This window comes from Oncorhynchus kisutch, unplaced genomic scaffold (assembly GCF_002021735.2).
Source record: "Oncorhynchus kisutch isolate 150728-3 unplaced genomic scaffold, Okis_V2 scaffold782, whole genome shotgun sequence".
Lineage (NCBI taxonomy): Eukaryota > Metazoa > Chordata > Actinopteri > Salmoniformes > Salmonidae > Oncorhynchus > Oncorhynchus kisutch.
Window position 1 is genome coordinate 222,351 of NW_022262727.1, and position 17,417 is coordinate 239,767.

Sequence of the window (17,417 nt, forward strand, 5' to 3'; positions counted from 1 at the left end):
ATAGTGTCCATTTCTTAAACATCTTTATTTTCATGCAAATAACTTGTCAAAAAGCATTTTTATGACCAAATTCACATTCTTTAGTGTAGACAGTTGTTTCCTCATGTGTGTTTGAGATTAGGTCCCTGAATGGTCAAAAACCTCTTCAAGTAGAAGTACGTTTATAACACAAAATATCTTACAGGTCGACCCTCTTCCACTCTCTCATCATGTCACAAGCTGTCAGGCTCCCAGAGGCAGAGCAATAAAAGGCCCCAGCTCACTCAACTACCCCTCCCTCTCCAACAGCCATCAACCCAGAACATCCTGAAGACAGAACATCTAAAAGATCATCTAGGAAGCCTTTCTTCCTCATGGAGCTTTTTGAAAGTGAGTTCAATATTCAATGTGATGTTTGTTCAGTGCCTTCGTAAAGTATTCAGACACCTTTACTTTTTCCACATTTTGTTATGATATAGCCTTCTTCAAAAATGTATTAATTACATTTGTTCCTCATCAATCTACACACAATACCAAATAACAATTTAATTTACCACAAGTGGACTCCATTCAAGTTGTAGAAACATCTCAAGACTGATCAGTGGAAACAGGATGCACCTGAGCTCAATTTCGAGTCTCATATCAAAGGGGTCAGTTTGTTATATCTGGAGTACTTCTCCTGTCCTATCCGGTGTCCTGTGTGAATTTAAGTATGCTCTCTCTAATTTTCTCTTTCTCTCTTTCTTTCTCTCTCTCGGAGGACCTGAGCCCTAGGATCATGCCCCAGGACTACCTGACATGATGACTCCTTGCTGTCCCCAGTCCACCTGGCCGTGCTGCTGCTCCAGTTTCAACTGTTCTGCCTGTGATTATTATTATTATTTGACCATGCTGGTCATTTATGAACATTTTGGCCATGTTCTGTTATAATCTCCACCCGCCACAGCCAGAAGAGGACTGGCCACCCCACATAGCCTGGTTCCTCTCTAGGTTTCTTCCTAGGTATTGGCCTTTCTAGGAAGTATTTCCTAGCCACAGTGCTTCTACGCCTGCATTGCTTGCTGTTTGGGGTTTTAGGCTGGGTTTCTGTACAGCACTTTGAGATATCAGCTGATGTACTAAGGGCTAAATAAATACATTTGATTTGATTTGAATACTTACGTAAATAAGCTTTCTATTTTTTTTATACATTTGAAAAATGTCTAAAAGCCTTTTATCGCTTCATCATTATGGGTTATTGTGTGTAGATTGATGAGGAAATGTTTTAGAATAAGATGTAACATAACAAAATGTGCAAAAAGTCACAGGCTCTGAATACTTTCCAAAGGCATTGGAAGTGATTGAGGAGAGAGCATCATTACTATATTCTAATTACAATCATTGACCCATAAGGGAACACATGACCAAAGCCAGGCGTGACCCATACAGAATTAAAACAACATTATTCTTAATGAGAAATATAATCTAGTAAACAAATGTTTGCATAACCAAAGCCATGAAAACTGGCACCAACATTGTATTTAGCTGGGATTTCATAAGGCCAGGAAGGTCATTGAGAATAACAATAGACAATAGTTATTGTTGCTAGTTCAGGGATGAAGAGAGTGCAGGTTCATGAATGTTAATGATGTGTTCACAGTGTGGATGTTGACAGAGGGGGATTAGAACCCCAAAGTAATAGTGGTACAAAATATCATAAAGGTCATTTAACATTCTGGTTTAGGGGGGTAATAACTTTATGGAAACCACTATTCACACTGTGTACAGACATAGAAAACCATCACATCAAGGAGGTGTAACAGTGATGAATGACTATTCAATATACAACAGTAGTCTTCTGTAACAAGCAATACGTGGTAAATATGTTTACTGTAGTTCAGATAGAGCCTGATCAGCAGACTGTAGTTCAGATAGAGCCTGATCAGCATACTGTAGTTCAGATAGAGCCCGATCAGCATACTGTAGTTCAGATAGAGCCCGATCAGCAGACTATAGTTCAGATAGAGCCTGATCAGCATACTGTAGTTCAGATAGAGCCTGATCAGCTGGGCGGGCAATATAGTACACAACTGTATCATCTACATACAGATGCAGGTAACAGTTTATTTTGGCAAAACGACATTGTTAATGTAAACAATATAGTTATTTGTTAGACATTCTAACATATAACACAATGCCTAGGTACTAAAGATTTTATATGCAACATTTGATCAACAATTTCGACCACCCTTGGGTTATGATGTATATGACATTCTAACAACAATTTGAACCACCCTGGGTTATGATGTATATGACATTCTAACAACAATTTGAACCACCCTGGGTTATGATGTATATGACATTCTAACAACAATTCGAACCACCCTGGGTTATGATGTATATGACATTCTAACAACAATTCGACCACCCCTGGGTTATGATGTATATAACATTCTAACAACAATTTGACCACCCCTGGGTTATGATGTATATGACATTCTAACAACAATTTGACCACCCCTGGGTTATGATGTATATAACATTCTAACAACAATTTGACCACCCCTGGGTTATGATGTATATAACATTCTAACAACAATTTGACCACCCTGGGTTATGATGTATATGACATTCTAACAACAATTTGACCACCCTGGGTTATGATGTATATGACATTCTAACAACAATTTGACCACCCTGGGTTATGATGTATATGACATTCTAACAACAATTTGACCACCCTAGGTTATGATGTATATGACATTCTAACAACAATTTGACCACCCTGGGTTATGATGTATATGACATTCTAACAACAATTTGACCACCCTTGGGGTATGATGTATATGACATGACAAGATACACTGGCTACTTTAGGCATCTTTTTTAATGACATGTTTATAATCCAAAAGTATGTTTTTAGAGGGGAGGGAAATACTGTTTATGTTAAACTGTAGAGAACAAGAACCTTTGGTGAATCAAGGAGTCCCTGATATTTTACATACTACACATGTCCAGAAGGCTGGTTCTGACAATAAACAATAAACTTTTAAAGTTTCAAACGAGGCTGTCAAGACAGGACCGTACTGTGGTACTACACTATTACACTGTTATGTACTACTAATGTACTAGTATCTAAGAGGATAAGGAATATCTACAAGGGGAACATGTACACAATATAACACATTACCAAAGCATCTAAGGATGCAAACACTGACACTGACATTGTATTATGTTATGTGACTCTGACTCTGACATTGTATTATGTTATGTGACTCTGACTCTGACATTGTATTATGTTATGTGACTCTGACTCTGACATTGTATTATGTTATGTGACTCTGACATTGTATTATGTTATGTGACTCTGACTCTGACATTGTATTATGTTATGTGACTCTGACATTGTATTATGTTATGTGACTCTGACTCTGACATGGTATTATGTTATGTGACTCTGACATGGTATTGTGTTATGTGACACTGACATTGTATTGTGTTATGTGACTCTGACTCTGACATTGTATTATGTTATGTGACTCTGACTCTGACATTGTATTATGTTATGGGACTCTGACATTGTGTTATGTGACACTGACATTGTATTGTGTTATGTGACTCTGACATGGTATTATGTTATGGGACTCTGACATTGTGTTATGTGACACTGACATTGTATTGTGTTATGTGACTCTGACATGGTATTATGTTATGTGACTCTGACATTGTGTTATGTGACACTGACATTGTATTGTGTTATGTGACTCTGACATTGTGTTATGTGACTCTGACATTGTGTTATGTGACTCTGACATTGTGTTATGTGACTCTGACATTGTATTGTGTTATGTGACTCTGACATTGTATTGTGTTATGTGACTCTGACTCTGACATTGTGTTATGTGACTCTGACATTGTATTGTGTTATGTGACTCTGACTCTGACATTGTATTGTGTTATGTGACTCTGACTCTGACATTGTATTGTGTTATGTGACTCTGACATGGTGTTATGTGACTCTGACATTGTATTGTGTTATGTGACTCTGACATTGTATTGTGTTATGTGACACTGACATGGTATTATGTTATGGGACTCTGACATTGTATTGTGTTATGTGACTCTGACATTGTATTGTGTTATGTGACTCTGACATTGCATTGTGTTATGGGACTCTGACATTGTATTGTGTTATGGGACTCTGACATTGTATTGTGTTATGTGAATATAAATATATATATAAATATAAATATATACAGTTGGTTTACAATGTCAGAGTCTGGAATATAATTATATACAGTTTGTTTACGGTGTATATGATGGTGTGTCTAGACATTATGGACCGTATATGAATATAAAAGGTGTGTACAGCAGTAGTTATATAGGATGAGCCTTGACTAGAATACAGGGTGGAGTACTGGGTGGTAGACGGCTAGTAACAGTGACTAAAGTTCAGGACAGGGTACTGTGAGGAGGCCGGCTTGAGGTGACTATTTAACAGTCTGATGACCTGGAGATAGACCACACATTAACCACACAACAAGTATTGTGGTGGCAGCATCATGTTATGGGTATGCTTGTCACCGGCAGGGACTGGGGAGTTTGTCAGGATCAAAATAGATATGAAAGGAGCAAAGCCCAGGTAAAAAGTTAAAGGAAAACCGACCTCAGTCTTCTGAAAACCTGTTTCCATCACATCTGTTGTGAGTTTTTTATAAGGTATGACTTTACACACATACCATTTGGTTAATCAAGCAAAATACAGCCTCATTTTTTTCTAATCAGGAAGCTCCGGTAAACAGTGGTTGTTGTACACTGCTGCCACCACAAGGCCTGGAGGGGATTTTTACTTTGTTGATAGCTAGCTACTGTGTGGACAAAGACGTAGCAGCTAGCTAACTGGCTACTGATCAACCTATTGTGTGTATTGAACATTCATATTGGACAGCCTTACCTGTAGAGTAGCACCACCAGCCATCAGTCCATTCTCTTCCTGACGTCAAATGGAAACAATGGAGCAAATGCATCACATGGAAATATCACTTGATTATCAGAGGAGTGTATTATGACATCAGCTAGAACTACTCAGACATTCTAAATATCACTTGATTATCAGAGGGGTATATTATGACATCATATAGAACTACTCAGACATTCTAAATATCACTTGATTATCAGATGGGTGTATTATGACATCAGATAGAACTACTCAGACATTCCAAATCAGGCTTCATCCATATCATGAAGGTGAATATTGATCCAACCATTTCAAAAGTAATGACCGGGCTGACGGAAACAGGATATGCCTTTCCAATTTTATAAATGCAGGCAGACAATTTGTTAGTTCGTATGACATGGTGGGGTCTTCATGTGTCAGTAAACATGTATAAGTGAGAAATGGAGGTGGGAACTCCTTTATGTGCAAATATTGATATAATAACCATCACATCTTAGAGCTGCTGACTACAGTGCACGGGGACAAGAACACGTTTTCTATTTCACACAACAGTTTTAAAAACCATCAGTAGAGTTGAAAATGCGATGGAAACCAATTTAACTTGTATTTTTCATTCAGTACATGAGAATTTAACAGCAAACGTTGTTTTGAAAATGTGTATGTTTTATGCAGGTTCTAGAATATTCACATGGCAATCTGTCGCAAATTGCATGGAAACTTAACAACGAAGGTGGATATTGATCCAACACCTGCCCCGTATTCAAACCAGCCCACTGGGCACAGACGTCACTTGAACGTCTAGTTTCTATTTACATTTCTTTGAGTCCTCAACTAAAGTGAATTCAACATGAAATCAACACAAAATGTCACCTGTCATTGGATTTAGGTTGCCAGTTCAGTGAAAAATAAAAAATACCTGATGTTCATGGCTTTTTACAAATCCAATCAGTTTTCCACATTAATCAAACATCACATAGATTTGTTTTGTTGAAATGATGTGGAAACAAAGTTAATTCAACCAGTGGGAGGCTTGTAAATGCCCCCAGGAAAATAAAACAAAGAACTCTTCATTGAGACAATGATAAACAGCAATCTGTGGGAGAGTTGTGGTGGATATTATAAAATAAGGATCTGCTGGAGTCCAAGTCAAACCAAGATTCTTTATTTCTGAGCTCAGAGAGAATAACAGAGTTACACAGTGCAGTGTAGACAGCCTGAATTCTGAAGCATTGGGTGATGGGCACATACCTTTATAGTTTCCTGTTCCTGGGAGGGACATTATTCATACAAGGGCACAGGTGCAGCTGGTCTGCAACACAGGATGATATTCCCAGGAACAGGAGATTATAATAGGACAGTTTCACAAGGTTAGTCACATACTCAGTTATGTGGACACATACAATTAACATTTTGCATTACAGACACTGTGAACATTTTAATGTCATTAAATCATCAGTGGGCCACAATGAAAATGTAAACAATGGAGCAAATGCATCACATCCAAATATCACTTGATTATCTGTAGTGCTGGAGGAATGACACACCCAGATAAACACACAGAACTTTAAAAAAGGACCATTTAAACACATGGAAGCTGATTTACTCTATATTCAAACTGACAGACTCCATATTCAATTCATATTTTCTAATAAAAACATACAACTATATGTTTAAGTATACTTTGTACAATTACATTTCATCTGGTATAAACAGGTAAACACATTCTCAGTCAACAATATAAGATAATTGGAGCACTGTGTATGTTCTCTGATGAATTTTAAGTCAATTTGATGTAAAATATCAATATACACACTCGGAGAAGTAATTATTCTGTCCTGTGTGGATGCTCACATGACTTTTAAGTAACTGTGATGAGAAATATGTCTTCCCACAGTCTGAGCATTTGTAAAACTTCTACCCTGTGTGTATTCTCTCATTTTTTTCCCCAAGAAACCTTTCTGTTTAAATCTTTTTTCACACTGGCAACACTCCTGTGTGTTTTCTCTTATGTTTTTTCAGATCCCCTGACTGGTTGAAGCACTTTCCACACTGGGAGCAGTGGTAAGGCTTCTCCCCTGTGTGTATTCTCTCGTGTCTTTTCAGGCTCCCTAACTGGTTAAAACTCTTCCCACACTGGGAGCAGTGGTAAGGCTTCTCCCCTGTGTGTATTCTCTCGTGATGTTTCAGGGACCTTATTAGGTTAAAACACTTGCCACACTGAGAGCAGTGGTAAGGTCTCTCTCCTGTGTGTATTCTCTCATGATTTTTGAATTCCCCTAAATGGTTAAACGTCTTTCCACACTGGGAGCAGTGGTAAGGTTTCTGCCCTGTATGTATACGCTCATGATATTTGAGGGCGTGTAACCGATTAAAACTCTTCCCACACTTGGAGCAGTGGTAAGGCTTCTCCCCAGTGTGTATTATCTCATGTTGCTTCAGGGCCCCTAAGAGGATAAAACACTTGCCACACTGAGAGCAGCGGTAAGGTTTCTCCCCTGTGTGTATTCTCTCGTGTATTTTCATGTTACCTGCCTGGCTAAAACTCTTTCCACACTGGGAACAGTGGTAAGGCTTCTCCCCTGTGTGTATTCTCTCATGTAGTTTCAGCTTCCCCAAATCGTTACAACCCTTTCCACACTGGGAGCAGTGGTAAGGCTTCTCCCCTCTGTGTATTCTCTCGTGTCGTTCCAGCTTCCCCAAATCATTAAAACGCTTTCCACACTGGGAACACTGGTGTCTTCTTGCTGGTTTGGACGTCCCTGGCTCTGGTTCCTCTGAGTCTGGTCTTTCTCCTGCCAAAGACAGTTAATTTTTTTAAATAGTTACACGAATGAAACCTCCACATGATAAAACAACAGTGCTACAAGTAAATCCGAATCAGATCTCTCAATAATCTGAGGCCAGTTTTAACAATCTTAGTATGATTTTAAAACAAATGTAGAGCTTCCTGGTAATTACTGATATGTTTACACTACTTATTTTATTCATCCTGTTTTACAAGTCAGAACACAAAAAACTAAACAGTTCTAGGACACTGAAGACACAGACGTCACTGGATTCCAATCGAGCAGGTAGTTCTAAATATATAACTTTCACAGCTGTATGATACAGAATGCGACCTACACACTTAACTTCTTCGATATAGGGGGCGCTCTTAATTTTGGGATAAAAAAACGTTCCCGTTTTAAACAAGATATTTTGTCACGAAAAGATGCTTGACTATGCATATAATTAACAGCTTTGGAAAGAAAACACTCTGACGTTTCCAGAACTGCAAAGATATTGCCTGTGAGTGCCACAGAACTAATGCTACAGGCGAAACCAAGATGAAATTTCATACAGGAAGTGCCCCAGATTTTGAATGCGCTGTGTTCCAATGTCTCCTTATATATATTTTTTTTAACCTTTATTTAACTAGGCAAGTCAGTTAAGAACAAATTCTTATTTTCAATGACGGCCGAGGAACAGTGGGTTAACTGCCTGTTCAGGGGCAGAACGCCAGATTTCTACCTTGTAAGCTCGGGGGTTTGAACTTGCAACCTTCCGGTTACTAGTCCAACACTCTAACCACTAGGCTAAGCTGCCGCCCCGTGGCTGTGAATGCGCCAGGAATGAGCCTACACTTTCTGTCGTTTCCCCAAGGTGTCTGCAGCATTGTGACGTATTTGTAGGCATATCATTGGAAGATTGATCATAAGAGACTACATTTACCAGGTGCCCGCTTGGTGTCCTCCGTCGAAATTATTGCGTAATCTCCAGCTGCGTGCATTTTTCCATTTGGTTCAGAGGAGAAACCAAACTGCCACGAATGATTTATCATCGAATAGATATGTGAAAAACACCTTGAGGATTGATTCTAAACAATGTTTGCCATGTTTCTGTCGATATTATGGAGTTAATTTGGAAAAAAGTTTGGCGTTGTAATAACTGAAATTTCAGGTTTCTTTCTTAGCCAAACGTGATGAACAAAACGGAGCGATTTCTCCTACACAAATAATATTTTTGGAAAATCTGAACATTTGCTATCTAACTGAGAGTCTCCTCATTGAAAACATCCGAAGTTCTTCAAAGGTAAATGATTTTATTTGAATGCTTTTCTTGTTTTTGTGAAAATGTTGCCTGCTGAGTGCTACGCTAAATGCTACGCTAGGTATCAATACTCTTACACAAATGCTTGTGTAGCTATGGTTGAAAAGCATATTTTGAAAATCTGAGATGACAGTGTTGTTAACAAAAGGCTAAGCTTGTGAGCAAATATATTTATTTCATTTCATTTGCGATTTTCATGAATAGTTAATGTTGCATTAACTATTCATTCAATGAGCTTGAGGCTATAATTAAGCTCCCGGATACGGGATTGCTCGACGCAAGAAGTTAAACATAAATTAACTAAAGAAGTCATTTTGTATGATAGTCAAAAACTTGTTTTTACATCAAAGACACAAAGCACATCAGTAACATCTCGCGCCGTTGTCGAAAGGGTTCGACACCTGCTGTTTAAATGGCCCGATTTCTTATTTATACGTTCACAGGTTTTCAACATTTTGACTATCGCTGATGTCATATTTTGGGTAAAGTAAAAAAATGTTGTGAAATATTTGGAAAGATGTTCCTAAAACTGATAGTAACTACAATAAACAAATTATAAACGCAACATGTAAAGTGTTGGATGTTTCATGAGCTGAAACAAAACATCCATGTTAGTTAACATTTATTCTCTGCCAAGATAAACCATCCACCTGACAGGTGTGGAATATCAAGAAGCTGATTGAACAGCTTGATTATTACACAGGTGCACCTTGTACAGGGGATAATAAAAGGCCACTCTAAAATGTGCAGTTTTGTCACAACAATGCCACAGATGTCTCAGAGGGAGCGTGAAATTGGCATGCTGACTGCAGGAATGTCCATTTTTATATATTTTTTTACATTGGAGAAAGACACAAAGCACATCAGTAATATTTGCCCGTTGTCGATAGGGTGGACACTGAGAAAAATTACAAGATTGTATTAATACTGTTTAGCCATCGAATAGCTTTGATGGGTACTCTCTCATCTGTGTCTATGGGACTGAGTTGGGCCTCTGGAGCTTGAGCTGACAATTGAATCATGACTTACCGATAAAAACCTACAGCCGGGTTGGGGGGTTAAAACAACACTAGGTGCAGATGACCACAGGATGAACCCAGGATGGCTTGTGATGCCCCCCAATCAGCATGGGAGGGGTGGAACCAGCCCTGACTAAGCATTTATAAGAACTCTGTTTTTCATTCAAGGTTAAGCTCTCGGCAACATACTCAAGAGTGTGGGGTCAACAGCTTCATTATTTCAATAATGAATCAATATTAAATAAAAAATGATTGTTTGAAGAAATGACAAAGTCTCTCTCAGTATACATGAATTTCCACGACAACGCCCGCTGCGTCAATTTCTTTTATTTAGACGTTCACAAATGTTGTACATTTTGACTATCACAAATGTCATGATATTTTGTGTAAAGTAAAAATAATTTTGGGGTAGATGTTGCAAAAAAAATATATAAAACACAACATGTAAAGTGTTGGTCCCATGTTTCATGAACTGAAATAAAAGACAAAAATATTGTGCACAAATTTGTTTACATTCCTGTTAGTGAACATTTCTCCTTTGCCAAGATAATTAATCCACCTGACAGGTGTGGCATTTAAATGTAAAGTCCATAGATTAGGGCCTAATTTATTCCTTTACAATGACTGACTAAAATGAACTGTAAATCGTTGAAATTGTTGTTTATATTTTGGTTCAGTATACACACACAGTGCATTCATTAAGGATCCAGACCCCTTCAACTTTTCCAAATGTTGTTACATTTCAGCATTATTCTAAAATTCAAAAAAAAAAATCCCCCTCGCCAATCTAAACTCATCAAAAAAAAGAAATATCCTCTCGCTGTCAACTGCGTTTATTTTCAGCAAACTTAAGATGTGCTCAATTGGATTGAGATCCGGGCTCTTCACTGGCCATGGCATAACACTGACATTCCGAACAAAACATAAATGTATTGAGTGATGAAGATTATCAAAGGTTAGTGATTAAACCCTTTACAATGAAGATCAGTGATGTTATTTGGAAATTTACGAATAATCTTCGAAAGACAAGGTCCTGAAAAAGATCCGTAATTTTTTTTGCTGAATTTATTTTGTATATGTTGAAAAGTTTTTTTTTTTCTCAAACATAAATAAACAACTCCAGGTGAAAGACAAAGGCCATAGCTGTAACAAAATAACAAATTAACTGGCAAAGCAGCAGAGAGAGGCCAGCATCCAGCATCGTCACGAGTCACGTTTTTGCAGCAGTTTCAGGACAACACTACAGGGAGAGAGAATCCACGGGAAAAAGTCCACGGGACTAGTTTCAATGTATGGAATCACCTAGGAGTTTCTGGATTTTGGGTAAACTTCTCCTTTAAAGCATCAGACTCCATAGTAATACATCATTAGATGCTACAAGCCTCCTTTAAGTCTCCATAATGTTTAATCATTAGATGCTACAGTCCTCCTTTAACAAAAGGAGGTATTTGGACATAAATGATGGACTTCATCAAACAAAAAAAACATTTATTGTGATACTGGGATTCCTGGGAGTGCATTCTGATGAAGATCATCAAAGGTAAGTGAATATTTATAACGCTATTTCTGACTCCACAACATGGCGGGTATCTGCATGGCTTGTTGTTGTGTCTGAGCGCCATACTCAGATTATTGCATGGTTTGCTTTTTCCGTAAAGCTTTTTTGAAATCTGACACAGCGGTTGCATTAAGGAGAAGTATATCTATAATTCTGTGCATAATACTTATAGTATAGTATAGTATATTTTATTAAAGTTAATATGAGTATTTCTGTAAATTGACGTGGCTCTCTGAAAATTCGCCGGATGTGTTCGAGGCACAACATAACTGACCATAAAGCGCCAATGTAACCTGAGATTTTTGGATATATATATTAACTTTTTCGAACATAACATACATGTATTGTGTAACATGAAGTCCTATGAGTGCCATCTGATGAAGATCATCAAAGGTTAGTGATTAATTTTCTCTCTATTTTTGCTTTTTGTGACTCCTCTCTTTGGCTGGAAAATGGCTGTGTGTGTTTTTGTGACGAGGCTCTGATCTAACATAATTATATTAACAACAGGTTAAGCTTTAATTTGGTGTATTGCACTTGTGAATGCATGAAAGTTACATATTTCTAAAAAATATTTTTTAATTTTGCGCTCTGCCTTTTCAGCAGAATGTTAGCCATAAGAAGTTCAAACTCCATAATGTTTCATCATTAGATGCTACAGTCCTCCTTTAAGACTCCATCATGTTTCATCATTAGATGCTACAGTCCTCCTTTAAGACTCCATAATGTTTCATCATTAGATGCTACAGTCCTCCTTTAAGACTCCATCATGTTTCATCATTTGCTGTTACAGTCCTTCTTTAAGACTCCATGTTTAGAATGTGTCTGGAAGCGCTACTCTATTCTACTCTCATCCTTTCAGTTTTAATAATATTTAATAATAATGTTATAACAGGTAATAACTAACTTTAATAACTAGGGTTAATACCTGCCTGGCGCCCCAACAAAATATTTCTTTACCCCCCTCTAACAATACCGCTACAGAATTAGCATAGTAGGCCATGTAATTTTAGGTCATCTGAAATATTTAGGACTAACTTATTCCTTGCCACCCATTCTGAAACTCACTGCAGCTCTTTGTTAAGTGTTGCTGTCATTTCAGTCGCTGTAGTAACTGACGTGTACAGTGTTGAGTCATCCGCATACAGACACACTGGCTTTACTCAAAATGTCATTGGCATCTTTGATGAAAACCTGCTCCAGAGCAGAACCTGCTGCTTGAACAGAGTTCTGAGTAGAGGGTCTGAATACTTAAGTAAATGTAATATTTTAGTTTTGTATTTTTTTTAAATTAATTAGCAAAAATATCAAACAAAAATGTTTTTGCTTTGTCAGTATGGGGTATTGTGTTTTTAGAATAAGGCTGTAACCTAACAAAACGAGGAAAAAGTCAAGGGGTCTGAATACTTTCCGGAGGCACTGTACTCTCCGATGCCAAGTCTAGGATCATCCCTCAGAGGTCCCCACTCTACTCACCGTATGTGTAGTGATGTCCAGTCAGTAGAACCTCATGAAGGTATATCACCACAACATGCATCATTACAGATCTCTTGAACAGAGATGCCTTTGAACAATGCCTATGATGTAGCCATACCTCTGGTGGATTGAGCCATCAAGCCCTCCGGAGGTGTCAGATCCTTGCTACTATAGAACCTCATGATTGTATGGGGATGGAACTCATTATACGGATGTAATGGCTAAAGTAAAAAGGTTTTAAACAAGATAAATCTCATTTCTATTATTTCCAGCGGCTCCAACAGCGGCAATAGCCTCAAGCACAATATAAAAATCCCAGGATGGGACTAGCTGTTTGGGTACCGGGAGTAGGTGACCCTTCATAAAACAACAGATCAGGGGGTTCCACTGTATCGTTGTTGCAGCCTAAATGGCAGACAAATACACCTTTAGAGTTGAAAAGGCCTTGATGATATGTTGTGTTTCCTTCCTCAGAAAGCAGAGTAGCTCTGAAACAGAGCAACAAAGGGACTGATTTGTTTCTGATCTCATCATCTGTTAAATACACATACCCCTTATTGTGCTGTAGTGAGTGAGTGTGTGGCTCTAGCACTCTGAATATAGTTAATTATCAAGGAGGACGGTCACGTGTGTTGAGAAGTAGGATCACTAGTTTGAGTCCAGTATGGGGACAGTGGAGGAAACTAAACTGTTAGCAGCACACTGGCATCAGTTACACATGAAATCAATAAAGTTAATAATTTCCAAATGAAACCATGTTCTGTTAAGGTCTATATAGTATATATATTAAACCATGTTCTATTAAGGTCTATATAGTATATATATTAAACCATGTTCTGTTAAGGTCTGTATAGTATATATATTAAACCATGTTCTTTAAGGTCTATATAGTATATACAGTGCCTTGCGAAGGTATTCGGCCCCCTTGAACTTTGCGACCTTTTGCCACAGTATCTCGGACCTGCCTGGTGTGTTCCTTGTTCTTCATGATGCTCTCTGCGCTTTTAACGGACCTCTGAGACTATCACGTGCAGGTGCATTTATACGGAAACTTGATTACACACAGGTGGATTGTATTTATCATCATTAGTCATTTAGGTCAACATTGGATCATTCAGAGATCCTCACTGAACTTCTGGAGAGAGTTTGCTGCACTGAAAGTAAAGGGGCTGAATAATTTTGCACGCCCAATTTTTCAGTTTTCAATTAAAAAAAAAAGTTGGAAATATCCAATAAATGTCGTTCCACTTCATGATTGTGTCCCACTTGTTGTTGATTCTTCACAAACAAATACAGTTTTATATCTTTATGTTTGAAGCCTGAAATATGGCAAAAGGTCGCAAAGTTCAAGCGGGCCGAATACTTTCGCAAGGCACTGTATATATTAAACCATGTTCTGTTAAGGTCTGTATAGTATATATATATTAAACCATGTTCTTTAATGTCTATATAGTATATTAATGAAACCATGTTCTGTTAAGGTCTATATAGTATATATATGAAACCATGTTCTGTTAAGGTCTGTATGTTGGAGTTCAGGCTTCATTTGACCTGTTAGAAGGAAATTAATTAATTTTGTCCATTACAGAGATGGAGGCCAAGACAAAAAAAAGAAGCTGGTTTTAAAATATATATTTGCCATGTTTAACAAGTCCTGTAGATCAGATGTTAATGAAGCAATACAGACCACATTGAAGTGTCTTGAGTTTTGTTTGCCTGTTCTAGACTGGTGTAAAGAACGGGGATTGACTGGGACAGGCAATGTCACATCCATAATGTATTTAGGGAAGATTTCTGGAAAACATACACCTCATCTAGAAACTTTCTCTCTAAAGCGAACTTTCATCAAGGTTTTATATGGTCTATTGGTTTCTCTCTTTTCATTGGCAGAATCCTTTTTCAGTGTTATGATATTCATAACATCCATATCCATCAGTCTATCTTCCTGTCAACTAACAGAACTCTGCTGGTTGTCCTGGTAACAGATACCAGTGGGCAGATCTATTTTATTTGTTCAAACTAAACTACAGCACTTACTTCGATGAGTCAAATCTGAAGCTTTCTTCTCTTCTCCACCTCTCACAGTTCCACTCTGCCCCGTTGTTTTCCTGCAGTCCACCAGCAGCACAGACAACCTCTTCATACCCAGCAGTAAGGTGCTACCGGGAGAGACACGACATGGGGACTCCGGGAGAGAGGAAGGGCTAGCGTTGTCCTGGTAACCATAAAGAGGGGACACAGACACATATCATTATGAATGCTTATGTCACTGTTGTCATGAAGTGCTTTACAGAAACCCAGCCCTGAGCCCGATAGAGCAAGCTGAATGCTAGAAAAGACCAATCTGTACCATCTGGTGTTCTGATCCGGAGAGAATCTTCTCTGCCTCGTCAGCATCAGGATGTTTTTGAGGCTCCCCAGAGGATCCATAATAGTCATGTCTCTCTCCTGTGTGAACAAGAACATCAAACAGATGGTAAACTTATGACTGTCTATTAAAATCATAGAGTCTTAGACGAGGCATTAATCGCTCTAAACGCCTAAAATGCAAATGTTAAAGGGTAGTTCCACGGAATGGCTGCCTTTTGCGTCCCTTTGATATTTTAAGTATAAATTATGCTCCAATATTGCATTTTAAAAGCATGTTATACTAGATGAGATGCACTTTAATGTAGACCACATGGAGATTTTATTACATCTAATTTAAAAGACCCCAAAATATATGTACCAAAGGCAGATTGACCCTTTAAGAATGTATAAAGTACTGAACAACATATTCAAGTGTAGAATTCCATTAGAATGCCCCTTAAAACCACACATTAGTTCAACAACGGCATAGTTTGTGCCCCTGTTTAAGACAGTACTCACTGGTGTTAATCAGATATGCTGTCTCCTCCTCTTTCACACTCAAAACGTCTTCCTTCTTCACCTCTTCTGCGATAGCATCCTCTTCCTCTCTAAAATGTTCTTCCTCAATAACATCATCTTCTTCTTTCACGACAATGTTCAACCCCAAAGCTTCATTCTGCATACAGTAGACCTCTTCTTTAGCAGGGGAGGAGTAGTTTAGTGAACTCATGGTCCGGGATGTTAGAATTAGCGACTAGCCTAGTGCTAGGCTCAGTATCAATGTTTAACAACTTTGCAAATTGAACAAGCAAAATAGGTTAAAGTTAACCAGTTGATACGTCAAATGAACTGCGTTAACAACACTGAGATTAGCTAATGTACATTAATAATGTCTAAAGCGTCAATCTTTCGGTTTTATGTTGGCTTGCAAGCTACCGAGGTGGTTGAAAGAGTAGCCGTGTTGTTGTTCCTGAAGAAGCGTCCCGTCCAGTCTATTACACGTCACGCAAGAATCATCACCTGAAAGACGCCCGCCATCTGCTGGCTGGAGTGAATAACGCAGTTTGGAAACAATAGTTATTACACTTTTTGTATTGGATAGAGCGTCATAATAATTTAACAATAAGCTGATATATTTTCTCTTACGTCTTACAAATAATTATTTCCTGTACACCGAAGTAGAAGCTTAATGGATTTGTAAATGATGAATAAATACTTCTATGAATAGGTTGTGTTTTAATACACATTTGCTCTGTTCATTTTTCACATTCGTTTTTATCTAGATGTAACGGAACTAATCCCTTAAAGCTACGCTCTTTAAGATACAAATCATCCTGTAAACCAGGGGTGGGCAACTCCAGTCCTCGGGGCCTGATCGATGTCACACTTTTTCTCCATCCCGCAAACACCGCTGATTAATCAAGCTGCATTCTAAACTGAATATTAGGTGATCATTGGAGTCTGGTGTGTTAGCTGGGGCTGGGGTAAAACTGTGACACTAATCAGGCCCTCGAGGTCTGGAATTTCCCAACCCCGCTGTAAACAACAGAGCAAATGCAGCACATGCAAATATCACTTGATTATCTGTAGTGCTTTACACGGAGTCTACAAAACATTAAGAACACCTGCTCCTTCCATGACAAACTGACTAGGTGAATCCAGGCTAAAGCTATGATCCCTTATTGATGTCACAAGTTAAATCCACTTCAATCAGTGTAGATGAAGGGGAGGAGATGGCTGAAATAAGGATTTTAAAGCCATGAGACAAATGAGACATGGATTGTGCATGTGTGCCATTCAGAGGGGGAATGGGGAAGACAAAATAGTTAAGAGCCTTTGAACAGGGAACGGTAGTTGGTCCCAGGCGCAGGTTTGTGTCAAGAACTGCAATGCTGCTGGGTTTGTCCAGCTTCCCATGTGATTTGTTTTCTCATGAGCATGGCCTTATTTCTATTACAGCATATCAACACCTGTGATTACTGTATGCCTCGCTGTATGTCTCTCTCAAATG

The 17,417-nt window shown here is 38.3% G+C and overlaps 1 protein-coding gene across 1 annotated transcript in view; it reads right to left on the reverse strand.

Moving 5' to 3' along the window:
* Nucleotides 1–6,061: 6,061 nt before the first annotated feature.
* Nucleotides 6,062–17,417, reverse strand: part of LOC116362028 (zinc finger protein 260-like) — a 28,439-nt gene continuing 17,083 nt past the window's right edge. Inside the window, exons 5-8 of the mRNA XM_031816344.1 lie at nt 15,926–16,102; nt 15,408–15,505; nt 15,095–15,272; nt 6,062–7,707 (exon numbers count right to left, since the gene is read on the reverse strand). Of these exons, the coding sequence (XP_031672204.1) occupies nt 6,890–7,707; nt 15,095–15,272; nt 15,408–15,505; nt 15,926–16,102 (1,271 nt within the window). The 3' untranslated portion in view covers nt 6,062–6,889. The remainder of the gene's footprint in view (nt 7,708–15,094; nt 15,273–15,407; nt 15,506–15,925; nt 16,103–17,417) is intronic.